This window comes from Neovison vison, chromosome X, assembly GCF_020171115.1.
Source record: "Neovison vison isolate M4711 chromosome X, ASM_NN_V1, whole genome shotgun sequence".
NCBI lineage: Eukaryota > Metazoa > Chordata > Mammalia > Carnivora > Mustelidae > Neogale > Neogale vison.
In genome coordinates this window covers 118,805,042-118,828,853 of record NC_058105.1, presented here as the reverse complement: position 1 = coordinate 118,828,853, position 23,812 = coordinate 118,805,042, and the positions used below count along the sequence as shown (strand labels likewise).

The 23,812-nt window shown below is 43.6% G+C and overlaps 1 protein-coding gene across 3 annotated transcripts; it reads right to left on the bottom strand.

Moving 5' to 3' along the window:
- Positions 1-439: 439 nt before the first annotated feature.
- RBBP7 (RB binding protein 7, chromatin remodeling factor) lies at positions 440-23,188 on the bottom strand. Of its 3 annotated transcripts, none has more exons than XM_044235282.1 (12): positions 22,869-23,188; positions 21,872-22,016; positions 17,039-17,184; positions 13,444-13,617; positions 12,275-12,390; positions 8,571-8,731; positions 7,690-7,816; positions 7,492-7,569; positions 6,428-6,504; positions 4,232-4,289; positions 1,608-1,718; positions 440-895 (listed from the first exon to the last, which is right to left on the bottom strand). In XM_044235282.1, the coding sequence occupies exons 1-12, from the start codon at positions 22,882-22,884 to the stop codon at positions 827-829; spliced, it is 1,278 nt and encodes a 425-aa protein (XP_044091217.1). In that variant the 5' UTR covers positions 22,885-23,188; the 3' UTR covers positions 440-826. The 3 variants fall into 3 exon arrangements, with proteins under 3 accessions (XP_044091217.1, XP_044091215.1, XP_044091216.1); XM_044235280.1 differs by lacking the exon at positions 22,869-23,188 and adding an exon at positions 22,296-22,458; XM_044235281.1 differs by lacking the exon at positions 22,869-23,188 and adding an exon at positions 22,296-22,458 and having other exon boundaries at positions 13,444-13,590.
- Positions 23,189-23,812: the final 624 nt, after the last annotated feature.

Here is a 23,812-nt window from a genome sequence, read left to right as displayed (position 1 = left end):
ATTTAATTTGAAGATGAGCCAAAAGTATTTAAGCACATTAACTTTAAAGTTGGCTGGCCCCTCTTATATTTGACTGTAATTATTTTAGACTTAATGGGCTACAAGGTCGTTGTTGTCGATTTTTGATCTGTTAAAATTAAAAACCATCACCAGCTGGCAGCTCCTGCGAAATAGGATGAGGGGCCAACCTGGTATATCCCCTAGGCTGACCCCGCTGTGTAAGCGAGCAAGCTTTCTTGGGGGGGCGGTGTAGAAGTTACAGTAGGTCCGTGTCTACAGGTCTAACTTCTTCCCCCATCTCTGGATCAGGACACTCAACGTATCCTGCAAAGTAATTCCGCGCACACACACGTACCAGACCAGCTTTCTCACAGGAAGGGACGCACATGGACAACACATTCATACTCTCCTACCCGGGTTCTAAGAAAACAAAACCGAATTTATTTTAAAACTTTATTTCTGCAAAGCCAATCAACAAGTGTTGGAGGGAAAAAGTGTAAAAGTTATTCTTGCATATTTGGGAACAGCAAGCACTTAGTTTGAGAAAACAAGGACTTAAAATAGTTGAATCAAAGGCAGTACCCTGCTACTTGTATTTTAAAACAACAGCGATGTTCTTTCTTAAACAACATTCCTTTCTTCCCTAAAAGCTACAATATGATACAGTACGCAATAGCTCACTTGAAAGTGCTAGAATCAGAAGGTAAAGAACGCCATATGCCAACCCACTTAACATTTCCTACTATACAATGCCTTTTCGGCGCTTGATAAACCAAGCATTCATGTAGCATTACATTCAACAGAAACATTTCTTGTACTTTGGGTTTTAAGATCCTTGCCCCTCCAGTTCCGATGTTGTGACATCTGACTCTTCATCATTGTAAATATTTTCAGCCTGGAGAGGACAACCAAATAAATGCATAGGTAAAACTCCCCATGGTTTTTTTTTTTTTTTTTTACAAAACCTCCTAAAAACAGCATTTAATTCTGTCTAGATTTTAGGATTCACTGGTCAGCGTGTTTCTGTGTTGGACATTTTTAGAGTAATTTACTTAGTATTAGTAGTTTTCCCCCCAGACTTGAGTGAGGAAAACCCAGGGCCAGTGTTCTCATTTGGCAGAGGAGCCCACCTCAGCCACCAAGCTGCCCACGTGCTACTACTTTCTGCAGTAAAAAGTGTTTTCCAAAAGCATTTCAAGCATCTCTGAGATGAAGCACCGGCCCTGCGGGTTAATGAGAGGGTTAACACCACCTCAGAAACACTAGGTGCTCAGTACTCCGCTTCCGAGGACTCGTGGACGCTTTGCTCCTGTATCCTTCATGCCCGTGACGGAGCAGACCCCGGACCTACAGCAGTGACGCCAAGAGCCCAGCGGACGAAGCGTACGACATCATGCAAAGCGGAACAGAGGCCGTGTCCCCGTCTGTGTGCAGACACAGATTTCTCCTGACCTGACAGGTGCATACCGAACTTAAGACTTGTTAAAATGGAGAAAGGTCTTTTAAGATTGTGCAATTGCACCAAATTTAGAAAAGCAACAATTCTGTAATAGAAACACTTTGAGTGAATGTCTCTTCGTTCAGGAAAAATAAACACTTTAGCTCACCATTTGCCATATCTGCATGATGTTATCCTCAGACACCGAGCAGATGACCCAAGGCTCATTGGGGTTCCAACTAAAATCTGATATCTTGGCGGTGTGTCCTCCATGAATAAACTGTTAATAAGAATTTTAAAAAGCCTGTTTCATATCTTAGTTTTCAGAGCATCAATCTTGCAACTGAGGTTTAAAGGGAGGGGTTTACAGGCTTAGTAATCCACCCCTTGCTGCCTTTGCAAGTTTCCAAACCCTCAAGAAAGATGGGACAGTACAGGAACGCCTGGCTACCCTTTGCCTACACTTCCGATACAAGTATGTGCACGGGTGCTTTTCTCACACAAACATACCTAACTAAGCCGCCCCCCCTAAGTACTTCACCCCACATCACCCAAAAGTAAGGACATCTTTCTACACAACCACAATGCCATTTCTGGACCTAATACACTTAACATTAATTCAGCCTCATTATCAAATATATGTACTTCGGTACAAACAGTTAAGACAATAAATCTCCTTAAAGTTCTGTTATAGACTCTCCAAACTGGCCCACCCGAGGAGCCCCCTGGTTCTTCTGCAGCCCGCACACCTTCCCTTCTCCCTCTAGCACACCGCCCGGCCACCCTCCCATCTCCCCAAGGGGCACCACTCCCGGTAGGGATTCAAAAAACCAACCAACCCCCAGGGTCCAAAAGCAAAGCCCCCCAAAGGCTAAGCAGAGGGCTTTGCTGTACAATGATGAAGGCAGCAGAGACTCCCTCCCTACAAGACACAGCCTCATGGGAAAGCACTGGACCTCCCTTACCTCCGAATTAAGAATCAGAAGGAACCATTCTCACGGGGACAATATGAATGCACAGTCTTGGACCGAAGTCACATTTCCTAACGAAGTCTAATTTGACTCAGGTTGACAAGTAGGTTACATGCAAGGTAACTGTTCTACCTAATCATTTTTTTCAGTTTAAAAATGACAGGAGAAAAACAGCTTTTCAGAATCGTGTTAAGGGGGCATTGAGAGAAAATATGTTAAGACCACAGGCTTGGGATGTGCAGCAAGTCCTCAAATCAAGACACCGTTGGACTAAAATTACGGTCAGCATCCAGCTTGCCACAAGTTAGGTGTCCCTTGATTTCAGGCTCTCCTGTGAAAGGAGCAAAATCCCAGTGGATTTCCTCAAGGACCACTGTTGAGTGGTCTGTTAAGGAATCGTACTACACAGGGTACCCCAAAATAGCTGGAAACCTTGAGAGCACGCCAAGGCGAAGAATCAGTCACAGAGAGCCCCTCCTCTCACACTTGGACGGAGCTAGCTAGGCCGATCCAGACACAAAGCGGACCGCTGGCTGCCAGGGCCCGAGGACAGGAGCGGATGGGAGGTGCTAAAGAGCAGCGCTCCTTCCCGAGGGGAAGGAAACGTTCTGACTTGTGGCGACGGTTGGCGAGTTCTGTGAGCAGACTAAGAACCACTGAATTCTATCCCTTCAACAGGTGAACTGTATGGTATGGGAGTTCCATCTCCAAGTTTTTACCAAAGTAAAGTAAGGACCAACGGCTGGACGATGGAGGACAGCAGGTGCCGGCAACGCCTCGGCTAGAGACCCTTTAGAACTATGAAGCCACGCAGCACAGCACGGACTCTGCAGACTAAGTCACTCAACAGAGAATACACCGTCCAGGTGCTGTCGTCTGTCTAGGGTATTTATCGAGAAATGCTCTTCTCTAATCAGCGTGCAGTGCATAGAACATGCGGGCATGTCTGTGTCATCACACCCTGTGTCCCTTTCTGGCCACTGCCGTGGGGTGTGGCGACGCGCTGAGCAAGGAGTGCGGGGATCCAGGGCGTCTGTGCCACGTGGGCTTCGGTGAGCATCTCCTGTACGTGGGGCTCCCCTCTGAGGGCCTTCTTTACCTTTTAAAAGCGGTGGGCAAAGCCCAAGGGTACCAAGACTTGGGACTGACCTAGGAATGAAATACGCTACAGTGGACTGGACGACCATCTGCCAAATGACTGGCGGACACGAAGGTGGATTCTGAGTGAGGAGGACCCGCCGCGAAGTGCGGCCCCGCGCAACGGGAAGGGGACCGGAAGCGCGCACTGCACAGCTCAGAACCCGGAAGGAGGAAGACAGGACAGACCCACCACAGAGACCTTCAAGGGCAGAGAAGATGCCGAGTGATTCAGTTAGGAGCAGGAGGGAGATGGTACACACTTGGCACCAACAAGATCCAGAATGCTTTCATTTTCTGGGCAGGAACTTAAAAATCAAGTCACTGGAATACTTCTGTACTGTTAGATAATGTGAAGTATTGCTAATTCGGTATCAATACCGAGCCCCACACCCAAAAAAAAAAACCCCTCAGAAATACTACAAGTGGGAATTAGTGAGAAATTTCCTGATTTTTCAGGAGCCCAAATAGTTCTTAGTGAAATATTCATAAAAACCTACTATGCTCTATTAACTATTTTCAATAAATGTCAAAACCCAGTCAGAATAACCTTTAAGACCAATTTGAAATCCTCTCCAAGAGCTAGCATTTCGAGTTCTGACTCATTTTCCAGATTCACGGATCAATGACAGGCAGTCCAACCTGCACATGACATTTCATCCTGCATAAGAAAGCCAATATATACCAGGAGTTCTGGAGGCCCATCTTCGGCGTCTTCTGCTGATTGTTCTTCTCCAATTTTGCTATCAAAAAAGAACATAATGCTGTCAATACTGAAATTCTTGCAGAAGGAATCAGTGTTCACAAAACCAGCATCAGCCCACAAAAGGCATCTTGAAAAGCACACTCTAGAGACAACATTTCTACACTACTGCCAATGACCACTTCTGTATTAGTTACTGGTGGGACAGTGGGATGGTTCACCTTCCGGAAATGATAAAAGCTGTTCATAACTGAGGATGCAGCACAGAAATTGTTTATAATAAATACTAATTTAAAATTCATTATTTAAAAAAATAAAAGTCATTATTTTTAACTGTGGCTGTTTGCTGCACTGGATTTAAAAGGTAAAACTCAAGATATAAGCCAAGGGGGGTGCCTGGGTGGCTCAGTGGATCAAGCCGCTGCCTTCGGCTCAGGTCATGATCTCAGGGTCCTGGGATCGAGTCCCGCATCGGGCTCTCTGCTCAGCAGGGAGCCTGCTTCCCTCTCTCTCTCTGCCTGCCTCTCTGCCTACTTGTGATCTCTCTCTCTCTGTCAAATAAATAAATAAAATCTTAAAAAAAAATATATAAGCCAAGGAAAAGAGGAAAAAAAACTTAGCCTAACAACTTCAACATGCCGAATCTGCCAGCAGCCCCAACACTCTTTAAGTTACAGACCAAGTATCAGCCTTGATATCTAGCCCCAAGGTGGGCTTTGCTAGTAAGAACTGCTAAAAAAGCAACCAAAATACATAACCCTCCAAGTGATACTCTTTCTTCCTATTAAACTTAAACCAAACACATGAGACTGCTAGACAATGATGTATATCCTCCGGTCAGAACTATTTTAATCTGTAATTCTATCCAATGTAATGTAATTCTAACACTACGCAAATCATAAAAGAATTAGGAAACTTCACAAAGCCTCCAAATTTACTATTGGCACCTCTAGGGACAATTCAGCTGCCAGGGCATCCAGACTTTCAAAGCCTGCTGCTTGACTTCAGAGTTTTCAGTTTCTACTTTTACTACTAAAATTGTTTTTAAATAAAATAGTGTAGACTCAAATATCCGCTTTCAAGATTCTCTACATTCCAAGATTCAATCATGGCTAGAGTTTGTTCTGTACAAACACAGAACGTTAGATGTTCAGAAGTTTTACCAATACAAGTATTTTATTCCAGTGTTTTATGTTCTGTGCACTGAAGAACTGGTCTGCGGTCTCTGTGATGAAAGTGGCCTTGGTTTTAATAAACTAAAAACTTAGCCTACTTCAAAGCAATACATTTAAAATAAGGATTTTAAATAAGTTATTTCTTGGTAATGATTTAAACTTAGGATAATGATATCTGAGAAGGAAGTTTATGTAACTGAACATCTTTATTAATGGCTCTAAAGGCTCAAGAAAAGTAAAGGAGTCTGAAATTCTTAGAATGGCAACTCTGAGATCAAGGAACTTTACAAAATTGGAAGAACTCTATGCTGAGCCCCAGAAGAATGTAAGCTCGCTTACAGCACGGCCTGTGCTTATCCCGTTCCCAAGTGTATCCCCAGCAGCTACACAGACCACAGCAGCTCAGCTCCTCAAAATGAAACAATGGAAGCACAGAAGAGCAAATGATAGAGACACTAAGAGTGCAGGTAAGAGACATAAACTAAGAGCCCACATACGAGACATAAACAGCTAACATCTATACCCCTTTCTATGCCAACAGTGTTTTCAATATAATTATTTGGATCGTTACGACATACACACGCCCCCAACTTCATGTCTGAATACCAACAACAAAAACTCTCATCATATAAATTCATTTTGCATTCCATTTCCTGATTCACTTCTGTTTTACAGAACCAAGACTCTTCAGGAAGGTACTTGAATGTTGCTTTAATATTTGGCTTATTAGTCTGACTTCGAGTCAGGTCATGATCTCAGGGTCCTGGGATCGAGTCCCGCATCGGGCTCCCTGCTTGGCGGGAAGCCTGCTTCTCCCTCTACCACTCCCCCTGCTTGTGTTCCCTCTCTCGCTGTGTCTCTGTCAAGTAAGTAAGTAAAATCTTAAAAAAAAAAAAATTGGCTTATTAAACGGGTATCAGCAAACTACTCTCGACTTCATGAATTACATCATCTGTCAGACTGGCATACTTATGCAGTTTCTTGTCACCGGACTTGGAGTTACCTTAAATCCCACACGTTCAGGCGGCGATCAGTACCACTTGAAGCCAGAATAGTTTCATTATGTGGAGACCAGTGGACCTAGCAACACAGATTGAAAAGTGGGAAGTATCATCTGTTCCTATGTTTGTGGGTATTATTCTAATCCTTGAGACCTTCCCAGTTTGTTTCTCTATCCTCTTCTTGTCCTATCCTTTCAAGTGCTCTTAAATGGCCCATCTCCTCAGCCTGCTTTCCTGAAGGTCACACCCCAATACAGGGGAGCTCAGCTAGGAATCCCCATAAAGTTACTCAGCCCCCTAACTACCCCAGAAGCTTTTCAACTTTTCAATTAAGTATATCTTAAACCTATGCAATTGAGGGGTGCCGGGGTCGTCAGTGGGTTAAGCCTCTGCCTTCGGCTCAGGTTGTGATCTCAGGGTCCTGGGATCGAGCCCCACATCGGGTTCTCTGCTCAGTAGGGAGCCTGCTTCCCCCCTCTCTGCCTACTTGTGATCTCTCTGTCAAATAAATAAAGTCTTTTTTAGAAATTTTTTTAAAAGATTTTATTTATTTATTTGACAGACAGAGATCACAAGTAGGCAGAGAGGCAGGCCGAGAGAGAGGAGGAAGCAGGCTCCCTGCTGAGCAGAGAGCCCAATGTGGGGCTCGATCCCAGGACCCTGGGATCACGACCTGAGCTGAAAGCAGAGGCTTTAACCCACTGAGCCACCCAGGCGCCCCAATAAAGTCTTTAAAAAAAAAAAAAAAACCTATGCAATTGAAACCACTTAAAACGATATACAAGGTTGTTTGTTGTTTTTCCCACCAGAAGACCTACCATGCTGGATACCTTAACTAAAGAATCCTTGGATTTCACTTTTTAAACTGATCCTGTTTTGCAAGACTTTTTCGACTTCTAAAGTTATAATCTCACAGAGCTCCAAGTTACTTCCCACTAGTTAACCTACACAGAAGAGGAACTTAAAAAAAAAATAGCATGCCTGCTATAAAAACAAAAAGATTTTAAATTTCCCCCATCAGAAATTACCAAAAACCTGACAGAGACACTAGAAAACTGCCACGTACCTGGAAAATTTCATCTTTATGAGATTCAAAGGTATGGAGTTTTAACTTTAAATTACGCAGATCCCATAAAGCTACAGTCTGAAGAAAAATAACAAATGAAAAGGAATTCATTTCTGCACTTTACATTGAGTTTTAGAATATCTGACTAGCACAAGACAACTGGATTCATAAACACCAAATACACAAAAACTTGGAAACCTTATCTGCAGAGCCAGTTGCAAGAATGAACTCGCTGTAGGGGTTGAACGACAGGCAGTTGACCTCGGCAGTGTGCGCGTCCACCAGGTGGCTTGGCTTGGAGGTGGTATTGGACCTGGTGTCCCATCTAAAACACAAAGGTACAAGGCACACAGCACAAGACAAAGCCACCCGCCCCTCCCCAGCTTCTCACACCTGTTTCCGGGTCCGCGCCACTCCACACCCCCCTTATTTCTGCCATGCTTGCCCCTTCATGGACACCCCAACCATGTACAGAGCTGCCAATTCGGACTGCCAACCACTACGTGACATATTCTAAACCTACAGAAAATAAATTAGGGCTATCATTTCCAGTTACTCGTTTATTAGATTACTGTCTTAATACCAACTATTTCAAGCATACACCAACTACTACACAGAGAACAATTTAACAATTTGATACCTACAACCTAGCCTTGTCAAGTCTTATTACTTGGCCACATTTGCCTCAGATAGGAGTTTATGAAATCAAACACATTACAGGTGGCTGAATGCAGCCCCGTGGCCATGACCTGACAGAATCATTCTTAGCCCTCATCTTCAAAGTCACTGCGACCCCAATTTTGACATTTGCCACTGCCAAGCAGGTTTCTTCATATTTACTTATCTGTTTTCTTTTTTCCAAATAAAAAATGGTGTTTACTCATATGCCACAGTAACTTTTATGCAAAAAAGCCATTACACATGTATGGTTTCTTGTATGTCAATTATACCTCAGTGAAGTTTTTAAGGCCAGTATGTAACTTTAAAAAAATTAGTAAATCAAACCACAAGCCACCACAATCACTGATGGTCATTGAGGACACCTACATAGCAAGACCCCACTGAACCTTCCACCTTACATCATAAGTTTCTGATCATCAGCAACCGATCCAAATAAGGACTCATGGAGCAGATGCCAGGCCACATCCTCTACAACAGCCGAGTGGCCAGTGAAGATGGCTTTAGCATCCACAATCTTGCCTTCCTTTGGTCCTGCGTTTATATCCCACAGACAGACAGTCTAAAGAAGGAAAAAATAAACAACCTTCATTAAAAAATTATTGAACGAGGGGCACATGGCTGGCTCAGTCAGAAAAGCTCGTGACGCGTGATCTCAGGGTCATGAGTTCGAGCCCCGTGCTGGGTGTAGAGATTTCTTAAATAAACTTAAAAAAAATTATCTAACTATATAAAAGGTAGAAATAAACACAAGAAGAAACATAAATAAAAGTGAAGCTTCTGAAACAGAACAGTGTATTCTTGTACCATTCATCATCTGAGATGCAGAGGGCAAGGTAAGGATAGAGTAAGGGGGATGGGGAAACCGAGCATGACGGCAGGCAAGAGACAATCAGGTTCAAGTTTCTACTGACATATCTTCAATCAAGTATCTAAAATTCATCTAGATTACACAATGCAACACAGAGCCCAACATTCCGTATCTACTGAACAGATATCTGTGTCCTAGAAATTCACACAGGGCTGGGAGACTGGAAATTAAAACTAAAACATGCTTCTTCAACAGCAAAAATATTTGGATAAATCTTTGACTTCATAGCAGAAACCACTACAAACATTAAGAAGTGGGACAGGTGAATAACCCAGAAACCCCAACTAGGCTACTTTGAGAGGCCAAAGCTTATGGCCTATGGACAGATCCCCACAGTGCACTCCTCAAAACATCAGCAGAACCCAAGGAGAGGCCATGGGCCTTCCCCAGGCCCCAAAGATCACAGATCTGTAGGCTCTGCAACCTGAGGCTTCAAATGACAATTATCACAAAGTTAAGAGGGAAGTTTTTATGAAAAAATGTTGCCAACTACAAGGCAATGATTATCATCCACATGGTTTAAAATAAAAGGCAATTCCATTAGAGTAAATTTGCTGCAATAATTCCACTGACACTGGTATGGGGTTCATCTCTTTGAAAATCACTTTCTTATCCGAGTCTCTAGAACAAAGCTATTTCCCAGTAATAGCTATTTACCCAGTACCAAAAGAAAGTTTTATATAATACACATACCCTTAGTCTTTGTTGATACACACTCAGTTGCACAATTTACAAGCACTAAAGAAAAAGGAACATGTAGAGCTCTTGCCATCCTCCCCTGCTCATTTCAGAAGGATCCTGGGAAGATTAGCAATATGCCTGGCACATGCAGAGCCCTTGGAAAACGTCAGCTATTATTATAACTAGCAACTCCCAGCCGGCGTCTTCAGAATGCACTAGTAATTAAGTTACTGAGCTTAACTCATCCTCCCTGTTTTAGGGACTCAACCATGCCCACTTTGAGGGACGTGGAAGAAAGCTTCGTTTCATAGAACTAAGGGAGACCCTTGCTTCCCAGCCTCTCCTGTGGCTGGGACACGATGCTGGCTCCATCAGTCTGGCCACGATTTTGAATTGCGAACATCAACAGGGAAATCTGTTCTCATGACTGCCAGTGTGTGTTGGGGGGTGGGTGGGGAGTGTACACAGCAGAGAGTAACATCCACTAGCCTCTTCTCTAAGTTGTAGGCCATTTTCTAGACAGCACAGCAATTCTGTGAGCTGCACAAGGTCCTTCTGATAAATTTCTTTTCTGTTTGTATCAGCCAGAGTTGGTTTTGCTTGCTTGTACCTAAAGATTCTTAACTGGGCAATTACCTACTTTCAGTATTTAAAAAAAACAGCGTAACAGAAATTGTGGTCAGTAGAAATATAAGGTCTGTGACGTGACAGGCCCCGTTCTAGGCAGGAGGATATACGAAGAAAGAAGGTAAAGAACCTGTGGCCAAGTTACAAGAGCTTTCAAAAGCTCCAGAAGTCTACTCTTAGCTCTGGGCTAGAGTTACAGCAAACACGTTTTACTTACAATATGGGATCCGTGAAGGAAGGTGTGGAGCTGTAGGTGGAAAGAATGCTACAAATACTGATCTACAATAAATTAACAAGATCATTTTCCATTTGTGTGGTACTTTTGTTAAAAGACTTGTATTAAGGATGCCAGGATAACTCAATAGGGAAAGGTTAGTCTTGCCAACAAATGGTGCTAGAAAAAACACAATAACCACAAGTGGAGAATGAACTTGAACCCCTACCTCACACCATATAAAAAAAATTAACTCAAAATGAATAAAGGACCTAAATGTAAGAGCTAAAGGTGTGCAATTCTTAGAAGATAATGTAGATGTAAATATCTTTGTGATGTTGGATCATGTAATGGTTTCTTAGACACGATATAAAAACATAAGTGATGAAATAAAACACAAATAAACTACACTCAAAATTCAACTTTTGTGCTTTGGAGGACATCACCAAGAACGAAAAGACAACCCACAGAGTGGGAGAAAATCTTCTGAAATCCTACCTGATAAAAGACTTCTATCCAGAATACGTAAAGAACTCTTACAACTCAATAAAAAAAAATTTAAAAATGGACAAGGGATTTGAATACATATTTTCCCAAAGAAGAGCTATAAAGAGCCGATAAACACATAAAAAAGATATGCAACATCATTAGTCATCACCACCACAAGGAGGTAAACCATTTCACCCTCACCAGGATGGCTATAATAAAGAAGACAGACGACAACAAGTGAGGACGAGGAAGTAGAGAAACTGGTATCCTGGAGTACACAGGACTGGTGGGACTGTGAAGTGCTGCAGCTGCCTTGGAAAAGCTTGGCAGTTTTTTAAAAAGTTAAACATAGAGTTACCATATGACCCAATATTTCCATTCCTACGTAATTACCCAAGAGATATGAAAACCTACATCCACACAAAACTTAATACAAAAATGTTCATATAGCAGCATCAGCCAAAATAGCCCCAAAGTGTTAAAAAAAAGAAAAGAAAAGAAAAGAAAAAGAAAAGAAAAAAGCCCCAAGCAGGAACAACCTAAATGTCCATCAACTGATGAATGAATCAATTCCAGCACATCCATATAATGGATTATTCCGCCATATAAAGGAGTGACATACTGACCTATGCTTCAAAATGGATGAACCTTGAAAAACTTATGCTAAGTGAAAAGAAGCCAGACAGAGAAAAAGCACATATGATTCCATTTATATGATTTATCATGAGATAAATCTATTGACATAGAAAGTAAATCAGTGGTTGTCGGGAGCTGGGGGCAGTGGGGGGGGACTGCTTAAGGGGTCTGGAATTTCTTTTTTGTGCCATTTGCTGAAAATGTTTCAGGATTCGATAGTAGTGATGACTGCACAGCTTTGTGAATATACTAAAACCCAATGAATTGTACACTTAAAAAGTAAACTAAAAGGTAATTTCTGTCTCACAAACACTTCATAGTTTCCATTACAAAGATACATTTGGAAATAATGGGACACCTTTTGCCCACCTTCCCTCCATTCTAAGGTTGCTTCAAAAGAGCTCTGTGGAATCCCAAGGCTCCAACAGGGCAGTCTGATAACCATTGCTCTAAATCCTGTGAAAACGTTATCACAATAATCAGGAGTATTATCTTAGAAAACCTTTCAACTACACAGCACTCCTTCAGTGCACAGCTCTCCAAGACAGTCTTTAAGTACATGAGATTAGAAAGAATAAGTCTCTCACATGATCGTCTGATGCACTTAGGAGATGTCCACTCAAGTTCGAATTCCAGGAAAGACCATAGCCTTCCTTTTGGTGGCCTCTTAACCTAAGATCAGGATTACATTCTCCACTTGGGTCTAAAAAAGGAAAGAGACATATTAACTACGAAGTGATTTTCTGTTTATCAGAAGTAGTAAAAGCAATCCTCGGTCCTCACTGAATGAGCCGTAACATTCATGATAATGCTTGAAGAAGCATCACATACAAACGATGACTTGGGACTTGGTCTGACCCACAGCCACTCTGAAAAGCTGTTCTCTGCGCTTCATTTCAAATACTCAATGCAAACCAAGTCTCAAGACCATAAAGTAACTAGTTCCTCTGCAAAACCAAGTACTAGCTCCAACGCAAAACACTGAAACCTACAGCTATGCCCTCAGATCGGAGTGGCAACCTGCTCCACCCCGGATCAATTTTTTTTCAAACACTTTTGTGAGGAAAGAGTTAAGACAGCAGGTCTGGTTGCTCAGCCCCTGCATGTCTCCAGGGTAGCCCGCAACCATGACTGACCCTTAGCCAACCCCTAGGAATGTGACCCTCACAAAATTCTTCATGTCCCTGACTGATGAAGCTGTGTGTGCCCAGAGCAGTGAGGCGCGCCGTAGCAGCTCGTCAGGACTTGCAGGGCTGTTCAGCAAGATTCAGGATGTGTCTGGCTTCACTGCTGGGGTCCGGAGTTGCCCCTGCCATGGCCAGTCATAGAGCAGCATGTTCCTGTGCGACCAGACCTCTATAAAAACACTAGATCCTGAGAGTCAAACAGGCTTCCCTAAGCAGAGACATCGGTCACATGCCACTTCGGTCTACTGCTAGAGAAAAAGCGTGTTCTACGTGGCCCTAGTGGGGAAGGACTCAGACGCCTGTGCCTGACCTCTCTGGACTCTGCCTGTTGCCTATCTTTTCCTCCTGCTTTTGCTCTGTAGCCTCTGCTATGGTAAGTCCTAGCCAGGAGGAGAACCTGTCTGGGAGGTCCTTCCGTTACATCAACTGAATTTTGAGGGTGGTGATGGGACCCCTGAGACGATTTTTAAACCTTTAAAAATTCTAGATTACGCTAGTTTGAACGACCTCACAGCAATTATTTTTCAAGAAAAATGTTCAACCGATGGCCCGATTTCATTACTACATACCTGGTTTAGCAGGGTGCTTCGTATAGTCAAAAACCAGCACATCAGAAGATGGAGTTTTGGTAGCAATGATGTGAGGATTCTGCGGCATGTAACGAGCACGGTTTACTTCTCCTTCATGGTTAATTTTAATTTCACATTCAATTTTTCCTGTTACAGAACCAAAGCCACCAAATTCTAATGTGAGAAGAAAGAAATAAACACATACACTTACGATTAAAAATCAGAAGTCATTTAGTTTAATCCACCCAACAGATTTTAACCTGGCAAAACACAACACAAATTAACTAGAGAACACAGAAATTTGGGTTTACTTGCCACTTGGAATTTATTCTCAAAACCCATTTGAACTGGAAAATGTTGACAGCAAGTTAGTTGTTTCACCTTGGATTCAGAATAATTAAAAACTGGCCTCTTTCAGTTGTAAAGAGGATGTAATTATTTCCTAAAATCAGGAATCGATGCTAACTAACCCCCACCCAACCCTAAGACACAGGCATATTGGTTCCACCAGCGTACTGAATTCTACTGCTAGAGGAGGGCCGAAGCTCAAATGAGGGGGCTGGTGTGTGAATGAGACTACGGGGCTGAACAGTTATTAAAAAGGCCTTGGAGGGGCGCCTGGGTGGCTCAGTGGGTTAAAGCCTCTGCCTTCGGCTCGGGTCATGATCCCAGGGTCCTGGGATCGAGCCCCGCGTCGGGCTCTCTGCTCCGCAGGGAGCCTGCTTCCTCCCCTCTCTCTCTCTGCCTGCCTCTCTGCCTACTTGTGATTTCTCTCTGTCAAATAAATAAAATCTTTAAAAAAAAAAAAGGCCTTGGAAAAGCAACAAAGTCATATAAAAAGTATAAGGAACTTCTGAGAAGCAGCAAAATAATAACAGAAAGTGTACATGTAGAGAACATCTAAGCACATAACAGCAAATAAGAACATTTTCTTTTTTGTGTTCAAAGATTAGGAACGGGAATAGTTGCTGATGCTTAAAAAGTTTGGAGGTTTCACCTCGTAATTGTGTTACTTCTTCCTGACCTACATTGCCGCTTCTCCGCATGTTCCTTTTCTGTTCCCCCATATCTCAGGTTCGGGAATACTAACTCAAATGCCTGATGGAGCCAGGCAGGAAACAAGTAAAACGGACTGGCTGGGTCCTAAAGAAAACCAACTGAAAGCAGCAAACCACTCCTCAGGTTCAGCCAGCTCTTGCTATACGGGAACGCTTCATGAACACTGGCTCCCATGGTTTAATACTGGCATTCAGCCACTCTTCTCTGTGGCAAACGTAGCTTACTCTTCTGTGTGGCTGAGAATCACAGACCAGTCCACACAGCTACGCCTACACAACCATCTACAATCACCTTTTTCCTTCTCAGCATGTCCCCTTTCCATCGTGTCAGTGGGAGAAATCTGGCCCAGCCTTTCTAAGATTGCCGCTCACCCTGGGACTCTGCTCCAACCCTGCCCCAACTTGGCTTTTCATCCCACCACCCACCCCTCCACTGTGGATTCCAAGGGCTCTAACATTTCTACTACAAAGACACTCAAGTTCCCTAATTCCTTTACTTACAACAACCTGAACAGCTCTCCTCTTCCAAAAAAACAGATTTCCAGTAAGATTTACTTTCAACACAGGGCCTTGTTTTCTCAAACTCAAAAGTTCGAAAATAAAAACCACCATTTTATTGATAAAATACTATCCATTAAAAAATACAACTGAAAATAAAGAGAGGTGTTAACTGTAAATTATTTCAGTCACTTGTTGGAATGGAATACACAGAACAAGTGACTTCGGTAACTTGATACATCCATAAATTATGCACAGAGACTAAGTCTGAAGCCAAAAGTCCAATAAATACATACTTTAGGATTAGAATCCACTGCAAATTTCTCATTACGATTTTTACAGAAATAACGCATAAAATTGTAGGGAAACGGACTGTGAATTGTGGCAGTGGCAAAGGGATTAAATCATTTTGGAAAATAGTTTTAGACTATTTTAAGCTGACAATGAATACACCATAGGACTCAGCAATCCTACTCCGCTAGATGAATTCTCCCACATTGTGTACACGGAGACATGGCAAGGATGGTCACTGAAGCACCATTTGTAAGAGCAAAATACCAAGCAGAGGCAGTCCAACTGCCCCCTGGTAGAATGAATCAAGTAAGGTTTAAGCACAACGGAACACGACGTGGGAGTTAAAAGGAGGCGGACATCTACGTGGTTTACATACATACACAAAACAGTACCCCAAGAAAAAAAGTGGGGAAAAAACCCTTTATACAGATTTACTACTGTATGAGTAATAAAAATACAAACAGTTAAAAATGGCAAAATAATTTCAGGACAGTGGTAAATTCTTCAAAGGCAGGCAAGTTAGGAAAGGGGTATGGGGTGGCAGGATTTTAGCTATAATGTTTTATTTTCAATATGAAAAAAAACTAAAGTAAATTCCTTAAAATGTTAGGATTAAACCTTTTAGGGCTGTGCAGACAGCACTAACCCAACAGGTCTGGTTGCTTAGCCCTTTCAGTTCTGGAGATACTGGGACCATGAATGACCCTCAGCCAAGTCCTGGGAACATGGACCTCAGAATGTTCTCAACGTCACTGACAGATTGATGATTTTGTGGTGTACACCTGGAGCAATGGACCATGCTGTACCAGGTTGTCAGGGTTGCTCTGCACAGATACCAAGATTGACGACATGCACCTGGTTTCATTACTGGGGTCCTGAGTTTCAGTTGTCTTAACTGGCTGCCAGAAGGACGTGCCTGTGAAAACAACCCCCCACCAGAGCCTCAGATGCTGACACTCCAATGGGTTTCCCTGGGCAGCAGAGAGAGATTCTGCACATGTCCCTGTTATGTGCTGCCAGAGAGAAAGCACGTCATGTGCAGCCCTGGAGGAGCCTTGTGCCAGACCTCCCTAGACTCCCTGATGTATATCTTTCCCCCACTGCTTTTGTTCCGTATTCTTTACTGTAACAAACTTTAGCCATGCGTATAATTTGCTGAGTCTTCTGAGTCCTTCCAGCACAATGACCAACCTTGGGTGGTGGTAGGAAGACCAAATCAGGGGAATGTACGTTTGACAGGGGAAACAGGGAAATCAATAGCTTCCATAAAAAAGCCACTGTTAACTGTTTGGTACATACGCCTCCTCTGACTTTTTCCTATATACACCCAATACACATTATTACTTTTTACCAAAATGGGTACTACAATCACACAAAGGAGTTAATCTATCCTGGACAGCTTTCCATACTAGGGCATCCAGATTTGCCTCATTGTGAGTCTGTGTGAAATTTCAAATTTATCGCATTCTCAGGAACTGCTGAATAGTATTTCAAACATACCATAATGTGTTTAACCAATTTCCTATAAACTAACATCTGGGTTGCCAGGCTGATCTTAATTTTTCAATCCTACAAATAATGCTATTGTAAAATCCTTGTGCACATGTGAGCAAGTAGTTCTATGAGATAAACTCCTAAAAGTTAAACTGCTGGGCCCAAAGATATTAATAGAAAACTGTAATGACATAGTAGAAAAGAAGGCACACTTCCTTAAACACCAATACTGGAATATACGGTATACCTACCACCCTTCTCACTGTCACAGTGGGAAGCATCAAACTGTGCATCATCGTTCGGAATATGGACTCGAGCAACCACGAGATGATTCTGCTCATCAGATGTGTGAGTCCCCAGCACTAGCCAATGAAGGGCATAATCCTTTCCTTCTGGTCTGTTTAGGAAAGAAAATAAGTCACACTAACCCTAAAGAAATCAGTTGCTAACAAATTCAGTCCATCTCCAATCTCCACACTCATAATCATTGACTTCTCACCTAAAAAATATCTTCCATTTTAAGAAATTAGACATTTCTAAATTTTCCATTAAGAGGCAACAAGATAGAATGGAAAGTTTAAGCACTGAGCCAGAAAAACTGGGTTCAAATCCTGGCTCAAACTAAAATTAACTATATGCAATTCCTTAAATCACAACTTCCTGGGGGCCCCAGTTTCTTCACCCGAAAAACAGGTTATGAGGGCAAAAGGCATGAAAACTCATTATTAATGTTCAAAGTCTATGAAATGGGTTTCTCAATTTTATGGCGGGGGGGGGAGGGCTGCTTTGTTACCCTGCTTCTATAGAACTCATTTTGACGCTAAAGAACCCAGTGATGCTCCTTGGCACCGTGGACCAGTGATTTTTATTTTTACATCAGTATCTATTAACAATGTTTCCCCATTTGTATTATCTAGAATAGCAATTTTCACCTATGCTCTGTGGTCCCACCTCAGTGAAGAGGGCCAAGACCTAAGACTCTAGGCCCCAACATCAGACAAATTAGGCTACTTAGGTTTCTAAAGTTCAGTTGTACAAAGCATTCAGTGGATTTTAAAAAAGGGTTGAGGACTGCTTCTACAAATATAATTTACTAATAACTAATAAAAATACAAGATGAAATTTTACCATGATTTGGCTTAATGATAAAAAGAACAATAAATACAAGTCCAAGAACAGAGTAAGGCAGCCATAGCTAAGCAATAGCAGCTTAGTCAATATATGTTCAGTGAGTCTTAGTCAATATATGTTCAGTGGCCAAAAATAGGACATGGCTGCCAAAACAGTTAATTTCCTCTTAGATGCACTTATATGGGGGGGGGTGGGAGGCAATATATGCGAGCACACACCCACTTATTTTTAAATGAAAAAAAAAAAAGACATACTTAGAAAACTGGGCTCTAAGCAATATAGTTTGGGAGAACTGAGACAAAACAAAATCTTTGTAGCTCAAAATGAAAGGGAACTTAAACACATCTCATTATAATCACTTGAAGAGAAATAGGAATGCTTGAGAGAAAGGAGGCACTGCAGAGCAGTACTATGGCTAACATAAAAAGAAGTGACTTTTTAGGAGCTTAAACAGAAAAAAACAGCACCTTTCTAAGGAGCATGGTCGAAACATGGACTGGAGTTTGTGAAAAATTCCTTGACTCTAAAATTCAATTCACGTATTCCCTGACACAATAATCATATAAGGATTTTTTTTTTTTTACTGGAAATCCTTTCATCTCCATCATTAAAATACAAACCTATTTTCCTGAACCAATCAATATTACAATGTTTTCCTCCAATGCTGAACGAACCTAAGGCTGCAGAAGCACTAATGTTAAAAGACCTCGTCCATTTTCAGTGCCAGAATCCTTCGATCACTTGGACTCCACTAAGAAATTCACCTGACAAGCTCAGATTATTCAAGGTTATTCTCAGCATTGTCTTACTGGCAAAAGATTGGTAACAACCTAAATATCCATCAATAAAGAACTGGTGACATAAATTATAATATATTCATAAATGGAATTCTGCAGAGCCCTTAAAACAAAAGATTGTACCCATCTAAGCATGCTGAGAAGAAAAAGTCTCTAATATAAACTACCAACTGTAAAGTGAAGTGAATAACGAATAACTTGCTACTGTAAAAAAAAGATGGACAGGAGAGGCACCTGAGTGGCTCGGTTGGTTAAATGTCCAATTCTTGGTTTCCGCTATGTTATGATCTCACAGGTCCTGGGACTGAGCCCCATGTTGCCCCCACACTCAGCAGGGAGTCTGCTTAACTTTCTCTCTCTCCCTTGCCCTCTGCTCCTCCTCCTGCTATTGTGCACATACTCTCTTAAAAAAAAAAAAAGATGGAGGAGAAATATGTATATGTACTTATTTCTGGATGGGTTTTAAAAAATGCCAAAAATGACGGTCTCTGCTTTGGGTAATAAAACTAGGAGAATAGGGGACATGAAAAGGAAACAAATTTCACTCCACGCACTTTGTACCACCTGAATTTGAATGTTTACAAAGATTCTTAAGTAGAGATTTAGTCTCAATGTGTTTAATAGCAAATTATTTAATAAAAGATATATGGAATAATGAAATTACTTCTTAGAAATGCCTAAATAGAAATTTTTAAAGGCAAACCCACTATGTGGACAATTACCTAACTCAGTTTTTAAGGGCAAAAGTTCAGGGGGCGCCTGGGTGGCTCAGTGTAGGGCAAAAGTTCAGAAACTGTAAGTAATTATTAGGAAGTATGCTCTATATAGTATGTAGGTAGAAGGCAGGCCTTACGAGGTTGACTAGGATCTAGTTCCTCAAGGACGCAGGGAGTAAGAATAGCCAACGTTTCCAGTGTCCCATATAGTAACAAAACACAATCAAAGTCCCTTCATATTCCAAACAGAATCCTGCAAAAGCACCACAAAGCTATCCTCAACATCCAAGAACGCAGGCTGCTTGGCATTTTCTTGCATTCTCAGAGCAACTGCACATTCCACAACCAGATCCCACTTCTTTGCATGCAAAGAACACCATGGAATACACAATTTAGAGTATTTTCTCTTAAGTTCTTAGGTGTTAATATAAAAGTAGTACGGTGGGGGGGGGCTGCTGGCTCAGTAGGTGGAGCATGCAGCTCTTGATCTCAGTTGTAAATTGAGGCCCCACGTTCGGTGTACAGTTTATTTAAAAATAAAAATCTTGGGGCGCCTGGGTGGCTCAGTTGTTAAGTGTCTGCCTTCGGCTCAGGTCATGATCCCAGGATCCTGGGATCGAGCCCCGCACTGGGCTCCCTGCTTAGTGGGAAGCCTGCTACCCCCTCTTCCCCTGCTTGTATTCCCTCTCTCACTGTCTCTCCATCAAATAAATAAATAAAATCTTTTTAAAAAATAAAAATCTCTTAAAAAGCAGTATCTGGGCTAAGAACTTACAGATCTATCATCTTTAAAGCTGGTACACAAAACATATCATAGGTAACATTTTTAAAAGACTTGAATACGCAGTTTTCATTGGAATCCAAATGGAGAAATACAGTTATTACACTCTAATAAATTATTTCTGAATACAAAGGGGTGGGAAAATCAGCATCAGTCACGACTTACTGCATACTTACTCCATGCCAGCACTTTAACAGTGCAGGATCTTATTTAATTCTCTCAAAAGTAGGCAGTAAGAAGCGCCAGCACCTTCATTTACACATCAGACAGCTTGGGTGCAGATACTGACCAATGTGCCTTAATTTAGCTACTAAGAAGCAGGGGGCAGGATTCAAACTCTGGTTTCTAACCTTAGAGTCCCACCAACCCCCACTGTTTTCTTCTGTTAAGGTAGGTCAAAAAGATCTAAAAGAATGTAAATTAAGCTGTTAAAGCTTTTAATTTACTTAACAGGAATGCACAAAGAGTCAAAATTAAGTGGTGCTGAGAACCCGAATACCCTTTAGTATTTGATGCTCAGCATGGTTATGTCAGTGCTTAGAAGTCTCCATCATATATTTCTTGGCTACTCTTCCCACATCTGTGTATCTACACTGTGATTTTTTGGGAACCCCAATGGAAGTCCTATCTGTATGGAAGATGGTCTTTGCATATGGAGAATCTGTTCGTTAAAGGAGTAACCTTATATAAAGTAACTTGCTCTTATTTCCGTAACTTGTCTCAAAATCCCCTTCCTAGATTAATTTTGTTAATGCTCATTAAATTATATACTCGCATTACCTAAATTTTATAGTTTTAAAGTGTATGGCCAAGTTCCTACTAGAAAAAGTGCAAGGGCATGAGAAATACAGGGCTTGGCTCAACTTGGGGATACTCAGTTTTGGGGGCTCAAAATCCCTTTCCACCACTTACAGAATGTGTGATCTTGGGAATTTTACTCAATGTCTCCACCCCAGTTTCCACAACACAAGGATGATAAAAAGTAATCACAGTACACTTTTGAGTATTAAACCAAAGAAGGGGACACAAAAACTTCAGATGTGCCAGGCCTTATTTTAAGTGTTCAATAATGCCAGGAATTATTACCAGGGAAATTCTAGAAGTGGCTGAAAAGAACACTCTTACAAAGACCAACAACAACCTCAAAGTGTATTCCACATTATAAGCCTAACATCTTTTCTTTGGCGAACCGTTGCTAAATTATTCCCCACTTTGCCAATTAAAACCTATTCATACTGGAGTAGCTGATTACATGGATACGCTCACTTGGTAAAAATCCACCAAGCCATATGCTTAGGATTTGTGCACTTTCCCGTGTATACCATATTTTTCAATAAAGTTGTAAAGAAATCCGGCCCCCAGCGGCTGGATTTCTTTGGGGTCAGCGGGCCCCCAAAATGCCGCTCTGTATTTAAACCAAAAAAATGTCAAATATATCAGATGAGTCCCACAAATATCATTAATCGCACTTTAGCCCCACATCTGCATATCAGAAGCCATCCCATAAATCACTTAAGTTTCGAAAATATAAATCACCTGCTACCTCATCCAAGGGCTAAACTTATTACACACTCCTGTTCTATATGTGAAATGCTGAAACTAGGAAATCCATAGCAATAGTTAAATCTATGCAAAGTAAAAGTTGCCAAAAACCCTTACTTAGTCACTTCAGGAAGCCACTGAACGGTAAGACTCGGCCACTGAAGAGCATGGGTCATAACCAGGTCATACAGAAACGGTGTATTCTTCTTCCAGATTTTATATTCTTCATTGATGACACGCTCCTCCACAGTATCTTCAAACACTGAAATTTGGAGAAAGCCCATACAATTAAGCGGCTGAGAAAAATCGAAGTCAGAATCTGTACACAGATACTGGAGGTCACCTCGAGATGGCCACACCTAATCCACTCAGATTTACCTCTAATTTGGACACGAACTAACTACTCTTCCAGAACGTGGAGAGTATTTATTAACACCAGGAAGCTTATTTTTTGCACTTAGAAATCAATACCGCTTGCGCATACAGAATTGGGTAATTACACAGACAACGATTTTGTTTCGCCAGTTACAGCTGTTCGCACCTGTTCTAAGATGACGACCCGTATGTACAGGGGCTCCACGACCCACGCGGGGAGACGAATCCACGTGTAGCAGAAACCCCTCGGCCCGCTCCGTCCATCCCCCACCGGGAGCGGCCTCCGCTCCCACGAAGCCAGCGTCAGCAGCCATAGGCCGGCGTGTTCCAGAATCCCCCGGACAAGGGCCGCGACCCCGAAGCGATCGACGCGCGCGCGTGGAAGGAGCAGCCGTGTCCGCTTTCCGGTGGCGGAGGCCGCCTCCGCCCGAGAGCCAAGGGCGCCGAAGGGAGCGCCGCCGCTGGAGGCGGGGGGAGGGAGAGTGGGGGGGGGGGGGGGGGGGGGAGGGGGGCCCAACCCGCGGCCCCGAGGCCCCGCGCCTGGCTCCGGAAGTGCTCGGAGCCCTCCGCGCCTTGGTCCCGTCCCGAGTAGGCCCCTCGAGGCGCGCGCCTAGCCTCGCGCCCGGCCCCGCCCCCTGCTCCTCACGCCAATTCGCGCCTTTCGCCGGCGCGTGCCGCGGCCTCGCGCGCCCGCCGCCCCCCGCGGTCCCGGCGCGCGCCGCCCCGCAGGGCCTCTTACTCTCTTTACTCGCCATCTTGCGTCGGGTCGTTCGCCCCTCGCCGCCGCCGCCGCCGCCTCGGACTCCCCTCGCTAGCCAACAGCAGACCAAACGCAGGCGCTCCTGCCTCGCCCTGGCGCGTCACACTCTTCCAGCTCTCGAAGCGTGAGCTCCGTCTTACAGCTTGGGTGCTCCCCAAACGCTGCGTCTTTCTCTCCTGCCTCCTCCCCGCTCGCGGGTACCGAGGTCTGAGGCGCTCTTCTCTCTCTCTCCAAACTTGGAACGAGACTTTTCAACCCGCGCCTCCCAGCCCGCCCAGGCAGCTGAGCGCAGGCGCATCCGCCCTGGGAAAAGTGAGAGGCGGCGGAGAGGCGGGCCTGGGAGCCAACGGCTCGGTCGTTTCAACCAATGAGGTGCGTCAGGCAGGTTTCACGCGGCATTTGGAGGCGGGCTTCTGGGGGTGGGCGGGGCGTTCCGCGGCAGGAAGTTGGCGAGGCGCAGGCGCGAGGACTCGCCCAGCGCTCCCAGGGCCGGGCGCGGGGGCGGATGGGGGCGCGCGGGGGTGGGGCGGATGGGGGCGCGGCGTGCGGGCTGCGCGGGGGCCCGCGAGCCCCGGGGCCGCGGGGCGTGGCTGCTTGCAGCGGCCGTGGCGGTGGGGTAGGAGGGGGGCAGGGAGACTGCCGCCGCTGAGCCAAGCAAAATCTCAGAGCCAGGGAGGAAAATGGTTTCTAGTCTCGAGAGATTACTGTACCCTAAAAGTCTCCCCGATAATCATGGGCATGCAGTTCTGTGCACCCTGGAAGGTTTCCCTCCAGCCGACTGGCTTTTCCTTGGGCCTGGTCGAGCTGAGGTGGGGTTCGTTGGAGGCGAAGGGAACCTTTTACAGAGGCCGGAGGCGTCTTTTGGCTGCTGAAGCCGCCGGGCCTCCCTGTTAGGCTAAACCTGAGGCCTGTACTGGCACAGG

What these genes read in the sequence shown, in the direction of transcription:
- RBBP7 (XM_044235280.1), bottom strand. Translation starts at nt 22,443, where the DNA reads ATGGCTGCTGACGCTGGCTTCGTGGGAGCGGAGGCCGCTCCCGGTGGG. An exon ending in TGGCTTCCTGAAGTGACTAA is followed by an intron (nt 17,185 to 21,871) that starts GTAAGGGTTTTT and finishes TTTCCTAAACAG; the next exon opens with ACCAGAAGGAAAGGATTATG. An exon ending in TCATGCAGATATGGCAAATG is followed by an intron (nt 896 to 1,607) that starts GTGAGCTAAAGT and finishes TGTCCTCTCCAG; the next exon opens with GCTGAAAATATTTACAATGA.